The sequence below is a fragment of the Anomaloglossus baeobatrachus genome, chromosome 4 (genome assembly GCF_048569485.1).
Source record: "Anomaloglossus baeobatrachus isolate aAnoBae1 chromosome 4, aAnoBae1.hap1, whole genome shotgun sequence".
Lineage (NCBI taxonomy): Eukaryota > Metazoa > Chordata > Amphibia > Anura > Aromobatidae > Anomaloglossus > Anomaloglossus baeobatrachus.
Window position 1 is genome coordinate 37897042 of NC_134356.1, and position 16280 is coordinate 37913321.

At 39.7% G+C, this 16280-nt stretch overlaps 1 protein-coding gene and 1 long non-coding RNA gene across 4 annotated transcripts in view; one reads left to right on the forward strand and one right to left on the reverse strand.

The window, feature by feature from the left end:
• The window catches only part of LOC142303109 (shaker-related potassium channel tsha2-like), a 75085-nt gene extending 62852 nt beyond the window's left edge, over positions 1 to 12233 (reverse strand). The window contains 3 exon segments of the mRNA XM_075344250.1: positions 10250 to 11809; positions 11812 to 12013; positions 12015 to 12233. Coding sequence (XP_075200365.1) covers positions 10776 to 11809; positions 11812 to 12013; positions 12015 to 12221 — 1443 coding nt within the window. The 5' untranslated portion in view covers positions 12222 to 12233 and the 3' untranslated portion in view covers positions 10250 to 10775.
• The window catches only part of LOC142303110 (uncharacterized), a 141274-nt gene that overhangs the window by 62766 nt on the left and 62228 nt on the right, over positions 1 to 16280 (forward strand). The window lies entirely within an intron of this gene.

The window sequence follows — 16280 nt, forward strand, 5'->3', positions numbered from 1 at the left end:
GTCTGAATTAAAGGGATTGTCCCATATTGTGCCAGATCGTCCCAAATTCGGAAAGGTTGACCTATACCACAAATTACAGCTTCCATAAAGGAAGAGGGGAGTATAATGATTGTGTAGGGTCCCATTTAGGACCAAATTCTGTCTTGGGGCCCAAGGATTCTATGGAATATCCATACATTGTACACAACATCTTTGTATATCGCGCAGGATCCATAAACAGGGAGCGCTGATGTTTCACCTTGTGCCGTCAACACTTCACAAGTCATCACAGAAGAATTTAACCTTCACACACATTTAAGCACGGCCGTCGCTTTACAACATGTAGGTTGCCATGGTAACTGGTAAGCTGGAATTAAAGAAAGAAATGGAGATGTGCGCTGTCTTAAGCATGTTCTGTGATATGGTCTAGCATGATTTTACTGGCCCGTACGCTGCTATAAATCAATTACGTGAATCCATAAATAAGTAGGATAATTATTTTTCAAGGTGACATTCGTCACCCAACACCCCCCCCCAGACATTTTGACACCTTATAGGCTTTTAAATGAATGAAATATGACGCTATCACTTTAAATTTGGGATTCCGTTTCTGATAAATTAGTGAGAAAGCAAGGAGGACAGTTCTTCATACCCAAACAAAATCCTCATGAGTTTCTACAGCGCTGGGGCTTTGACGTGGGAGACGTATTTATTACAATGGAGACGCTCTGCATAAATGAGATAAGGCGCCGGTAAAATCAATGGCGTTTTGTCAGCTCCAGAACCCATTGTTCCTGGCGTCAGAGACACTCTCTATCCACCGACCCCCCCAAAACTATGTTATCTCCGATCATGTGTCAATGTCAAAGGCTTATGGTATCAAGTCTAAGTTTGGCATGGGAAAACTATAGTAGGTCTAGATTTGGATGCAATAATTAAAACAATTCTCTTAAAGGGCACCTATCAACAAAATAAAAGTGATCAGTTTCTGCTCTTATTTTATTCCCACTACTCCCCTGAGTATTTCGTTTTTTGTTTTTTTAAAATCCGCCCAAAGGTTTCGGAGATATGAGCCTTTTTGTTTAGTGCCAATTTTTATGGTTTTTCTATTGTTCTCTTGGGGCGTGGCTTACAGGGTTCCATGGGGGCGTGTCTTTAGGCTACTTTGCATAATTGAGTAGCACTCAATAAGAAAGGCCCATATCTCCGGAACCATATGGCCGATTTAAAAAAGAAAAAAAATGGGAAACTCAGGGGAACAGCGGGAATAAAATAAAGCCAGAAACTGGGCTTTTTTGATCTGGTGACAGGTCCCCTTTAAAGGGGTATTCCGGTGAAAAATACCAGCTAACCAGTGAATTTGAAACAAATGTTCAATGGGTGGAAGTTAAGACTTGAGCAAACATATTTGCAGGCCTCAGTGACGTCAATTAAAACAATAGTATAGGATGCCGGACAAAAAAAATGCCCTGGTCTGGCTGCCGTGGTATGTTGTATACTATCGTGGATGCTGGACCACGGTCCTTCACATCTTTTTGATCAATTCAATTGGGGGTCTGAATGCTCCACAATCACTATAGCTGAAAATTCGTTTTTGACTGTATGTCTCCTTTAAAACGTTTTGCCCCATGAAAAACAGATATCATTATCCAGAGTATGATCAGTAAGGAGGGGGATCACCATTGATTACAAAAACAGCGGATCCAACCACTGCTGCATTCACTATCATTAGGAATGGTCGCACATGCTCACTGCTCATCCATTCACACTTTAGGGCTGATCATTCTCTAGACGAGCTTCCATTTATACTATGGATTGGTGATAAATACTTTTTAGGCGACTACGCCTTTAAGGGCCACCAAATTTTTCAGGGCTTTTCGGAAATTATTGACTTTTTTTTGCACCTTTACCTTTTTATACCTGTACATACCATTAGGTCACATGGCGCTCATAACAAAGTATCACTAAAAACATATTATATTTATATAGATGGCAAACACCATGAAAAAAGGAGTCTGTATAGTCCCTGCCATAAGAAGAGGCATTAGTTCAACCCTGTACCAGGACTCCCCAACTATCATGTCTCTTTAAAGGGGATCTGTCACCAGATTTCATAATACAAACTTCATAATTTATTTTAAAGATCTCTTAAACCTGATAAGGCTGGTGTACTTACTTTGAAAATCCTTTCCAGAATAGTTGTATAATCTTCATAATGAAATGAGCGTATTATGAGTCCGGCTAATGAAATGCTCATTTGAATATCAGGGGCAGAGCTTTCAAATAGCACTACACAGCCATTGTGACATGGATTTTCAGAGTAAGTACATTAGTCTCATCAGGTTCAACAGATCTATTTAATAATGTATGCAATTTGAACAAATTTGATGACAGATCCCCTTTTAGAACTACTGGTATGTAGCCGAAGGGCCCATTGAGCTCCAAGGGACACCAAGGCTCAGGTATGTTTGATACATTTGCCTCCGTATTCGTATGAGGTCTATAGATTCAGGAATGACAATCATCTTCCAATAACGCAATAGTATGGTCTGTATCCATTATATGTACAACACAAAAAAATTACATGGTAATTTAACCCCACCCAGAAACAGAAACAAGCCAAAAAAAAGTTTTATATATATATATATATATATATATATATATATATATATATATATATATATATATATAAATACATATATATATATATATATATATATATAGAAAAACATATATATATAAAAAATTATATATATATTTATTATAAATATATTTTTATATATATATATATATACATACACACATATATGTATATGAAAAATAATTGAAAAATAAATATATATATAATATATACAATATATATATAAAAAATATATATAAACATATATACATATATATATATATACTATATATATAAAAAATATTTTAAAAAAATATATATACATACAGTATATAATAAATATAATATAAATATAATATATATATAATAAAATATATATATATTCTCAGGGTGTGTATACTTTTGCAATTGTTGATTTTTTTGGGGGAGGTTTTCCTCAGGTGCATCTAAAACAGAAATATATGACAGCTTTGCAAATAATTGATTAAAAAAAGCTTCCGTTTTGTGTATACAGCTCCTATGCAGATCTATGGCTACAGACTACAAGTGTTTTAGTCTTACCCTACACCCATGTGTTACTCTACTCCTTCTCACTTTTCTTATGAGACAGCAGAAGAGGCAGCAGAGTGAGTTATGACGGCAAGGACCTGACTACACATGGAATGTTTGTAGTCTGTAGTCATGGAGACACATAGTAGTGAATAAGAGCTATGTACATAAAACTTTAGGAGATTTTTAAATAAGACTGTATGCTGCTCAAGCTGTTTCTTCAGATGCATTGAAGTAACAAAAAGAATGTTAAAGTATACACTAATGAGCAAAAGGGTAACAATGATTTGACTTTCAGTCTCCATATCTCACCATACACTACAGCTCCGAGCGTGAGATGACCTTCATCTTATAGACAATCATCTTGGCTATCTCATACATGAATTTGACTTGTAACTATTTAGCATATGATTAGTTATGCAGATTCTTCTCATGTCACTACATTGTTACTGTTTTGCTCCTTTATTTCCTGTATTCTACAAATTACAACCTGTTCTCACATTCCCTAATAGCTCAGTGTGTTATTAGGTTGATTCCCAAGCGAAAGGTCACTGGATCGAATCGAGGAGCCGCCATGAAGAAGATTTCCCAAGAAAAGAGACACAGCATCATCCAGCTCATCTATAGCGGTCTCTCGGCCAAGAAAATTGCCAAACTGCATCATGTGAGGCCATGACAAGAGAAAGAATAAGAAATGACGTCCGTCCATCCATTCAAAAGCCAAGAGGTGACGTCCAGGAAAAATATTGGAGTCAACAACTCGCCCATCACAAGGTCTATCAGTTCTTGGACAACATACCCGGCAGTGGAGGCGGCTCGTATGCTCCATAATAGTGACATCACAGACGTCCATCCAAGCACCGAGCGGCGCGTGTTACACAAGTCTGGAATGGTGGTCCGAAAAAAGGTGAAGAAGCCTCAACTACAATATAATCATAAGAAGCGTCGGCTCAAGTTTGCCAAGAAGTACGAAAAGTAGAAGATTGGAAAGGGGTGATCTGGAGCGATGAGATGAAAGTCAATAGACGCTCTTATGGGGGCAAAAGGGAAAGAACAAGGGAAAAGGGTCTGACGGATAGAGAAATTGGAGGAACTGTCAAGTTCGGTGGAGGAAGCCTGATGATATGGGGGGTGTTTCACTGCCAAAGGCATTGGATACTTGACCAGGATGGATGGTGGTCTCAATGCTGAGCTATACAGTTAGGTCCAGAAATCTTTGGACAGTGACACAATTTTGGCGAGTTGGGCTCTGCATGCCACCACATTGGATTTGACATGAAACCTCTACAACAGAATTCAAGTGCAGATTGTAACGTTTAATTTGAAGGTTTGAACAAAAATATCTGATAGAAATTGTAGGAATTGTCACATTTCTTTACAAACACTCCACATTTTAGGAGGTCAAAAGTAATTGGACAAATAAACCAAACCCAAACAAAATATTTTTATTTTCAATATTTTGTTGCGAATCCTTTGGAGGCAATCACTGCCTTAAGTCTGGAACCCATGGACATCACCAAACGCTGGGTTTCCTCCTTCTTAATGCTTTGCCAGGCCTTTACAGCCGCAGCCTTCAGGTCTTGCTTGTTTGTGGGTCTTTCCGTCTTAAGTCTGGATTTGAGCAAGTGAAATGCATGCTCAATTGGGTTAAGATCTGGTGATTGACTTGGCCATTGCAGAATGTTCCACTTTTTTGCACTCATGAACTCCTGGGTAGCTTTGGCTGTATGCTTGGGGTCATTGTCCATCTGTACTATGAAGCGCCGTCCGATCAACTTTGCGGCATTTGGCTGAATCTGGGCTGAAAGTATATCCCGGTACACTTCAGAATTCATCCGGCTACTCTTGTCTGCTGTTATGTCATCAATAAACACAAGTGACCCAGTGCCATTGAAAGCCATGCATGCCCATGCCATCACGTTGCCTCCACCATGTTTTACAGAGGATGTGGTGTGCCTTGGATCATGTGCCGTTCCCTTTCTTCTCCAAACTTTTTTCTTCCCATCATTCTGGTACAGGTTGATCTTGGTCTCATCTGTCCATAGAATACTTTTCCAGAACTGAGCTGGCTTCATGAGGTGTTTTTCAGCAAATGTAACTCTGGCCTGTCTATTTTTGGAATTGATGAATGGTTTGCATCTAGATGTGAACCCTTTGTATTTACTTTCATGGAGTCTTCTCTTTACTGTTGACTTAGAGACAGATACACCTACTTCACTGAGAGTGTTCTGGACTTCAGTTGATGTTGTGAACGGGTTCTTCTTCACCAAAGAAAGTATGCGGCGATCATCCACCACTGTTGTCATCCGTGGACGCCCAGGCCTTTTTGAGTTCCCAAGCTCACCAGTCAATTCCTTTTTTCTCAGAATGTACCTGACTGTTGATTTTGCTACTCCAAGCATGTCTGCTATCTCTCTGATGGATTTTTTCTTTTTTTTCAGCCTCAGGATGTTCTGCTTCACCTCAATTGAGAGTTCCTTAGACCGCATGTTGTCTGGTCACAGCAACAGCTTCCAAATGCAAAACCACACACCTGTAATCAACCCCAGACCTTTTAACTACTTTATTGATTACAGGATAACGAGGGAGACGCCTTCAGAGTTAATTGCAGCCCTTAGAGTCCCTTGTCCAATTACTTTTGGTCCCTTGAAAAAGAGGAGGCTATGCATTACAGAGCTATGATTCCTAAACCCTTTCTCCGATTTGGATGTGAAAACTCTCATATTGCAGCTGGGAGTGTGCACTTTCAGCCCATATTATATATATAATTGTATTTCTGAACATGTTTTTGTAAACAGCTAAAATAACAAAACTTGTGTCACTGTCCAAATATTGCTGGCCCTGACTGTATGTGAGGATCCTACCAGACGAGTTACTTCGTACACTCGAGTACTATGGGTATGAAAAGAACGACATAGTGTCCAGCAGGACAACGACCCAGAACATATGGTGAGATTGGAGAAGAAATAGATCAATGATAATGAAGTAGAGGAGCTGGATTGTCCTCACAGTCCCCAGACCTCAACCCAATCCAACATTTGTGGGTAGAGTTGAATAAAATGCTGTATACATCCCCAAGTGACCCGAGCAGTATACACCAAAACTGGTAATGTGGAGAAGAGACTTGGGATCAGATTTCAATGGAGACATGCTTGAATCTGATGGAGAGCCCAGAAGGAGGGGTGAAAGTCAAAGGTGGATTTACAAAACACTAACAAAATAATACAAATCTAGAATTTTTAGGAGCAAAACAGTAACAATGCGGTGACATGACAAGAATCTGCATAACTAATCATATGCTATATAGTTGCAAGTCACATTGATGTATGTGATTGCCAAGATGATTGTCTATAAAATGAAGGTCGTCTCACGCTCAAAGATGTAGTGGATGGTGAGATATGGAGCATGAAAGCCAAAGGTTCAAAACATTGTTACCCTTTTGCTTGTCAGTGTATATACCCTTTAATCTCACCAATTAGTTAACGTTGCTATAATTTATAGGATATTTTTAGAAGCCCAAACATCAATGTAACATAGACTTTATATGCCATAAATGTCTGATACATGCGGAGTCCTCTTTTTCACTTGAAAATGGGGCCCCATCATGTGCTGCAAGGAATGCTCCATGGGGTGGGACACACATCTATCCGACCTCTGTCTATCCTCTTGACATGCCATAATAAATGTCCTATATTGGACAACCCCTTTAAGTGAATCCAATGATGAGAATATATCAGTGGTGACCCCCCCAGATGGCAGGGGGAGTATTAAAATACAAACTAGAATAGGATTTTTGTACTAAACCCCCTGTAGACCCCTTCAAACATTTTGGTCACGTTGACATTTTATTGCCTGAAGGTGGCACTGTTTCCACTCCTAGTCTTTGATTTGCCGGGTTTATAAAGTGCAATCCGTTGAGGATACATTACGAGATCCTTCATATCCATCATATATGCTTTAACCTTCACCAGACAGCTATAAAATAATATTAAAATGTATGAAGATATGATAAATATATACTGTACAAAGGTGGTGAAATTCCAATAATCCAGAAAACCTGATAATCCAGAAATTGAAGACAAGACAGTGTGAGAAGAGGAAGAGCAGAAGACTGAGCAAAGAGATCCAAAGAAAGATTGTGGGATCGATGGAAAGTCTCCACCAGAGCCTCCATGTCTGCCGTTCTTTACTAGGGCCCATTTCATGAAATGGGGGGTGAACCACTGGCGGGACGCATGCCGTTAACGCCAATAATGTGCATTGCACCCCATGTCACGGCATAGGGCCAACCAAAAAAACGATGGTGGAACAAGAACAGGATAGAAGTATGAAGGTAGAGGAGACAATCGGAGTATCAGTGATGGGAGAGGTATGGGGATGACCAAAGAAAGGTGAGGGGAAAATTCAGAATTTAACTCCTTCACTTCAGATTCAATTTAAACTGAATTTTTAAGCATGCAAATTGAGTTTCCCGGTCAAATCTGATTTAAAATTTTGGTAGATTTGCTCCTCTTTACTCAAAACCTAGAGTGGTTTTTTTTAGTAGCGGCAGTTCCCTTTAAACGATATATATTTTTTTAATTTTGATACCTTAAAGGGGACCCATCATTTGCCATATTTATTTATTTTATTTTTTTAACCTGGTGTAAAAGCCGCTGTTCTCCTGAATCCGGCGATGTTTTTCTTTTGTTCCTGCGCCTCTCCATTCCGGAGATATGGGCTATTCTTCGCTTTATACAAATCTATACTTTTTAGCCAAGTGGGAGTGCTCCTCTTTGTGAGTGGCCATGCCCAGTTGGCTAAAGATGAAGAAAGGGCTACATCTCAGGAACGGAGAGGCGCAGGAACAAAAGAAAAACAGCGCTGGATTCAGGAGAACAGCGGCGTCATTTGCCATATTTTTACCTGACATAAATGCCCCTGCTTTCCTAAATCCAGCGTTGTTTTTCTTTTATTCCTGCTCCTCTCTATTCTGGAGATATGGGCCATTCTTCCCTTTATATAAATCTAGACTTTTTAGCGAAGTGGGCGTGCTCCTCAGGTTATTTTTAAGTGTCTTCTTGAGGATGCCATGCCCAGTTGGCTAAAGATGAAGAAAGGGCTATATCTCGGGAATGGAGAAACGCAGGAACAAAAAAAGAAAAACGACTGAATTCAGGAGAATAGCGCCATCATTTGCCCCATTTTTTTTAATTTGACATAAATGCCCCTGTTCTCCTGAATCCAGCGTTGTTTTTCTTTTGTTCCTATGCCTCTCTGTTCTGGAGATATGGGCCATTCTTCCCTTTATATAAATCTGGACTTTTTAGCCAAGTGGGCGTGCTCCTCAGATTATTTATAATCTGAAGAGCCATAACCAGTTGGCTAAAGATAAAGAAAGGGCTATATCTCGGGAACGGAGAGGCGCAGGAACAAAAGAAAAACAGTGTCGGATTCAGGAGAACAGCACCATCATTTGCCATATTTTTTACTTGACATAAATACCCCTGTTCTCCTGAATCCGGCGTTGTTTTTCTTTTTTTCCTGCGCCTCTCCATTCCAGAGATATTGGCCATTCTTCCCTTTATATAAATCTAGACTTTTTAGCCAAGTGGGCGTGCTCCTCAGATTGTTTTTAAGTGTCTTCTTGAGGGGGCCTTGACCAGTTGGCTAAAGATGAAAAGTGGGCAATATTTCCACAACGGAGAGGCGCAGGAACAAAAGCAAAACATTGCCGGATTCAGGAGAACAGCGCCATCATATGCCATAGTTTTCTACCTTACATAAATGCCCCTGTTCTCCTGAATCCGGCGTTGTTTTTCTTTTGTTCCTGCGCCTCTCTGTTCTGGAGATATGGGCCTTTCTTCCCTTTATATAAATCTAGACATTTTAACCAAGTGGGTGTGCTTCTCAGATCATTTTTAAGTGTTTTCTCCCACTTGGTTTTTAAGTGTTTTCTCCAAAGTTTTTGCCCACTTGGCTAAAGATGAAGAAAGGGCCATATCTCAGGAACAAAGAGGCACAGGAACAAAAGAAAAACATCGCAGGATTAAGGAGAACAGTGCCATCATATGCCATATTTGTCTACCTCACGTAAATGCCCCTGTTCTCCTGAATCCGGCGTTGTTTTTCTTTTGCTCCTGCGCCTCTCCGTTCGGGAGATATGAGCCATTCTTCCATTTATATAAATCTAGTCTATTTAGCCAAGTGGGAGTGCTCCTCTTTGTGAGTGGCCATGCCCAGTTGGCTAAAGATAAAAAAGGGCTATATCTCAGGAACGCAGAGACGCAGGAACAAAAGAAAAACATCGCCGGATTCAGGAGAACAGCAGCATTTACATGATACATATTTATGGCCACTGACACATCCCCTTTAAATATTCTTAAAGACATAGTCCACATATAAAATATATAAAAATCTCCCAATGAACACAAAGATATTTCTATACATATCAAATAACTTTCTGATGGCTTTAGGTGGGGCATCACAGTGAATGATGGACGATGGTGCGGAGAAAATGGAGACAATGAAGACATCTTAGTAAAAAAAATTATATATTTTAGTGCCTATCTGGCTTCTTTAACATTCATGCAATATATTCCTGACCTCTGCCCCACCACTCCCCCCCTCCCAGATAAAAGTTTCTCCCAACCATATGTTAAAATAAAATATGTACACAACCCAATTTTGTTTTGTTTGTTTGTTTTTTTTACCTTACACATGAAGGCACTTACAGATAAGGAGATATTTGGTTAACAAAAGAAAGGAAAAAAAAAAATAAAATAAAGCAACACAAAAAAATTAACCCTTTCCAAACAGGAGAGTTGTGCAGGAATCCCTAGCAGCCAAAGGGTTTTAAAAAAAAAATAAAAATAAAAAAATAATAAAAAAAAATGCCATGATGTAAACAAATTAAGATCCGTGCAAAAAAATGCAGATGTTTATACAATAAAAAAGGGGGGAGGATAAACCCAAAAAAGTCCATCCAAGTCCCCTTATATTGGCTTTAGGATGACCTTAAAGTGCGTCATGTTTTCCATTCTTGTGCAAAATCCTAAATAATAAGGATGAATTTTGAAGCAGGTTAGGTCAAAGAAGATCAAATATGATGTTTTTTGTCACCTTTCCGTATGGTCTTCAACCCTGGTGGCTCCTCAAAGTCTTCCCCATAGGACACTGTGCAGACAGAGTTCATGGCACTGATACAAAAAAAATCTATCTATAGCAGCCTGTGCCACATTTATGAGTGCCATTCTTGTAGGATGGACGACATAGGGTGAAGAAATATTGATAATCCTTGGGTAATGCCCAAAAAATAAAGTGTCCTCAGATGTATCCACCAAGAATGATGAGGGTGATGATGAGTTTACGACAACTGGGTAACAGCTCAATTGGTACAATAGGACAATCCAGCCTAGGTTGATAGGATGCTTCTTCTGCAACCACAAGATCCATATTTCTAAAGACACAATAACAAATCGTAGGACAACCTCACAGCTATGGACTCTCATTTTCGAACATCTACAAGTCTAGTCTTTGACTATCCACAGTGAGTGGTGTGGCCCTTGTCTACACATCACCAACTACTGATGACCACTGAACCATGGGACCAGCATTCATTGACAGTTTTGAAGAACTTACCAAGAGGTCATACCTCTGTTAACTTTTTGGGTTCTCCAAAATGTTGGTTGGGGGTATAAGGAGAGTATTTAGCATCATCCAGATCTTCTGATTCCATATAATCCGATTTGTTGAATGACTGTTTGCTCTCACTCTTTTTCAGGTCTCCATAAGAAGAAGGTTGCTGTCCACAGGTGACATGGGTATACTGGGATTGTTCCTCATGGTCAGTCTCTCTGTGATAGAAGTAGTTGAAATTGGAGACAATCACAGGAACTGGGAGGGCAATGGTTAACACTCCAGCTATGGCACATAGAGAACCTACTATTTTACCACCAATGGTCAGTGGGTACATATCACCATACCCAACAGTTGTCATAGACACTACTGCCCACCAGAAAGCATCAGGAATGCTGGTGAATAAGGACTCAGGGTCATCAGTTTCTGCAAAATACACAGCACTAGAAAACAGGATGACACCGATGAAGAGGAAGAAGATGAGAAGACCTAGTTCTCTCATACTAGCTTGCAATGTCTTCCCTAAGATCTGAAGACCTTTAGAGTGTCTGGAGAGCTTGAAGATCCTGAAAACTCTCACCAAGCGGATGACCCTCAAAATAGCCAAGGACATTGCCTGCTGCCCATTGCTACCTTGCTGCTCTGCCAACTCGGTCCCTAAGGTGATGAAATAAGGGATGATGGCTACAATGTCTATGACATTCATCATGTTCTTGAAGAAAGCTGGCTTGCTGGGACAAGCAAAGAACCTGACCAAGAGTTCAAAGGAGAACCAGATGATGCATAGGGTCTCAATGAGGAAGAAGGGGTCAGTGAAGGGACTGTCTTTCATGGTATGGGTCCCATTGACCAAGAGATGCTCACCTGCCAACCTTACATCTTCCCTGAACTCTGGAAGTGTCTCCAGGCAGAAGATGACTATGGAGATCAGAATAATGAGGACTGAGACAATCGCGATCCCCCTAGCAGGTCCTGAACTCTCAGGATACTCGAAGAGGAGCCAGACCTGTCTCTGAAAGTCATTGTCGGGCAGTGGTCGCTCTCTTCCTTGATGAAGCCTTCATCATCACGAAAAATCTCGATCACCTCCTCTCCCAATTCATAAAACTTGATCTCTTCCAGGAAGATATCAACTGGGACATTGACAGGTCTGCGAAGCCTTCCTCCCGACTGGTAGTAATACAAGATCGCATCGAAGCAGGGTCGGTTGCGATCAAAGAAATATTCATTCCTTAGAGGGTCAAAGAAAACGCATTCTCTTCCTGGGGTCCCCTAGTAAGGTTTGGGGGAACTGGGCAAGAGTCCTCAGCTGGGTCTCAAAGCGGAGTCCTGAGATGTTGATGACCACCCTCTCACAACAGTCCTGGGTGGCCCTTTCAGGGTCATAGCCCTCTTGTCCCAGGGCACTGAGGGACACCAAGGTCTCATCCACATTCTCCCCAGATACCACAGTCATGTCCTCCAGTTTGTGGGGGTCTCTGAAGGGGTTGGAGTGCTGCTCAGCACCCTGGACCTTGCACAGCCGCACCCCAGTAATCAGCTCCTCGCTTGGTCTATACACCTATAATTCCAGGATGATTGGCAGCTCCTTGGCAGTATTGCATCCTCTCTTCACCATGAAGCTTCTTGCATCACATCTGGCTGGGATAGTCATGGCTGCAATCAGTGTCACCCTGTTGGGTCCTGTAATTGGGCAGCAGCAGCAGCATGTCTCCTGCAATCTGTTGATTGTGAGTCTCTGGGTTCCCCTCCTTGTGGCAGATCCTTGGCTGTGACACCAGACTGGCTGTCACTGAGGTTGGGGAGCAGCTCCAGTCTCTCGCCCTCCCCAGGAGCACACTGACGTCCAGGGGGAGTGTCACAGAAGAAGTGGCCACCTCTCATAGAGCTCACTGCCAGCCCTCCTGCCTCCTCCCTGCGAACACCGTCCATATGTGCACAAGCCACGATGTGCTCCATAGGAATGAATGGACAGACAGTGCCGGGAACAGGGGCTCAGACAGTGCAGGGCATAGGAGGACAGACAGAGCAGGGCACAAGTATACCGACAATGCAAGGCACAGAGGGCACGGACAGAGCAGGGCACAGGGACACAGACAATGTAGGGCACAGAAGCACAGATAATGCAGGGCACAGGAGGACAGACAGAGCAGGGCACAGAGGGATAGCAGTGAACAAGGAACAAGGACCGGTGTCTAGAAGAAGAGCAGAACATCTTGGAAAAAAGAACATCCGACAAGTAACTTTCAAATGACAGATCCTATTAGATAGATAGATAGATAGATAGAGGGATAGATAGATAGATAGATAGATAGATAGATAGATAGATAGATAGATAGATAGATAGATAGAGGGATAGATAGATAGATAGATAGAGGGATAGATAGATAGATAGATAGATAGATAGATAGATAGAGGGATAGATAGATAGATAGATAGATAGATAGATAGATAGATAGATAGATAGATAGATAGATAGATAGAAGGATAGATAGAGGGATAGATAGATAGATAGATAGATAGATAGATAGATAGATAGATAGAGGATAGATAGATAGATAGATAGATAGATAGATAGATAGATAGATAGATAGATAGATAGATAGATAGATAGATAGATAGATAGATAGAGGGATAGATAGATAGAGGGATAGATAGATAGATAGATAGATAGATAGATAGATAGATAGATAGATAGATAGAGGGATAGATAGATAGATAGATAGATAGATAGAGGGATAGATAGAGGGATAGATAGATAGATAGATAGATAGATAGATAGATAGAGGGATAGATAGATAGATAGATAGATAGAGGGATAGATAGATAGATAGATAGAGGGATAGATAGATAGATAGATAGATAGATAGAGGGATAGATAGATAGATAGATAGATAGAGGGATAGATAGATAGATAGATAGATAGATAGATAGATAGATAGAAGGATAGAGGGATAGATAGATAGATAAGAGGGATAGATAGATATAGATAGAGGAATAGATAGATAGATAGATAGATAGATAGAGGGATAGATAGATAGATAGATAGATAGATAGATAGAGGGATAGATAGATAGATAGATAGATAGATAGATAGATAGAGGGATAGATAGATAGATAGATAGATAGATAGATAGATAGATAGAGGGATAGATAGAGGGATAGATAGATAGATAGATAGATAGATAGAGGGATAGATAGATAGATAGAGGGATAGATAGATAGATAGATAGATAGAGGGATAGATAGATAGATAGATAGATAGATAGAGGGATAGATAGATAGATAGATAGATAGATAGAAGGATAGAGGGATAGATAGATAGATAAGAGGGATAGATAGATATAGATAGAGGAATAGATAGATAGATAGAATATATAGAGGGATAGATAGAATAGATAGATAGATAGATAGAGGGATAGATAGAGATAGATAGATAGATAGATAGATAGAGGGATAGATAGATATAGATAGATAGAGGGATAGATAGATAGATAGAGGGATAGATAGATAGATAGATAGACAGACAGATAGATAGATAGTTAGATAGAGGGATAGATAGATAGATAAATAGATATAGATAGAGTGATAGATAGATAGATAAATAGATAGATAGATAAATAGATAGAGGGATAGATAGATATAGATAGAGGGATAGATAGATAGATAGATAGAGGGATGGATGGATAGATAGATAGATATAGATAGATGGATAGATAGATAGATAGAGGGATAGATAGAGGGATAGATAGATAGATAGAGGCATAGATAGAGGGATAGATAGATAGAGGGATAGATAGATAGATAGATAAATAGATAGAGGGATAGATAGATAGATAGATAGATAGATAGATAGAGGGATAGATAGAGGGATAGATAGATAGATAGATAGATAGATAGAGGGATAGATAGATAGAGGGATAGATAGATAGAGGGATAGATAGATAGATAGAGGGATAGATAGAGGGATAGATAGAGGGATAGATAGATAGATAGATAGATAGATAGAGGGATAGATAGATAGAGGGATAGATAGATAGAGGGATAGATAGATAGATAGATAGATAGATAGATAGAGGGATAGATAGATAGAGGGATAGATAGATAGATAGATAGATAGATAGATAGATAGAGGGATAGATAGAGGGATAGATAGAGGGATAGATAGATAGATAGATAGATAGATAGATAGATAGATAGAGGGATAGATAGATAGAGGGATAGATAGATAGATAGAGGGATAGATAGAGGGATAGATAGAGGGATAGATAGAGGGATAGATAGATAGATAGATAGATAGATAGATAGATAGATAGAGGGATAGATAGATAGAGGGATAGATAGAGGGATAGATAGCTAGATAGATAGATAGATAGATAGAGGGATAGATAGATAGATAGATAGATAGATAGAGGGATAGATAGATAGATAGAGGGATAGATAGATAGAGGGATAGATAGATAGAGGGATAGATAGATAGATAGATAGATAGAGGGATAGATAGATAGAGGGATAGATAGATAGATAGATAGATAGATAGATAGATAGATAGATAGATAGATAGAGGGATAGATAGATAGAGGGATAGATAGATAGATAGATAGATAGATAGATAGAGGGATAGATAGAGGGATAGATAGATAGATAGAGGGATAGATAGATAGAGGGATAGATAGAGGGATAGATAGACAGATAGATAGATAGATAGAGGGATAGATAGATAGATAGATAGATAGAGGGATAGATAGATAGAGGGATAGATAGATAGAGGGATAGATAGATAGAGGGATAGATAGATAGATAGATAGATAGATAGAGGGATAGATAGATAGAGGGATAGATAGATAGATGGATAGATAGATAGATAGAGGGATGTGCTCCATAGGAATGAATGGACAGACAGTGCCGGGAACAGGGGCTCAGACAGTGCAGGGCATAGGAGGACAGACAGAGCAGGGCACAAGTATACCGACAATGCAAGGCACAGAGGGCACGGACAGAGCAGGGCACAGGGACACAGACAATGTAGGGCACAGAAGCACAGATAATGCAGGGCACAGGAGGACAGACAGAGCAGGGCACAGAGGGATAGCAGTGAACAAGGAACAAGGGACCGGTGTCTAGAAGAAGAGCAGAACATCTTGGAAAAAAAGAACATCCGACAAGTAACTTTCAAATGACAGATCCTATTAGATAGATAGATAGATAGATAGAGGGATAGATAGATAGATAGATAGATAGATAGATAGATAGATAGATAGATAGATAGAGGGATAGATAGATAGATAGATAGATAGAGGGATAGATAGATAGATAGATAGATAGATAGATAGATAGATAGAGGGATAGATAGATAGATAGATAGATAGATAGATAGATAGATAGATAGATAGATAGATAGATAGATAGAAGGATAGATAGAGGGATAGATAGATAGATAGATAGATAGATAGATAGATAGATAGATAGATAGATAGAGGGATAGATAGATAGATAGATAGATAGATAGATAGAT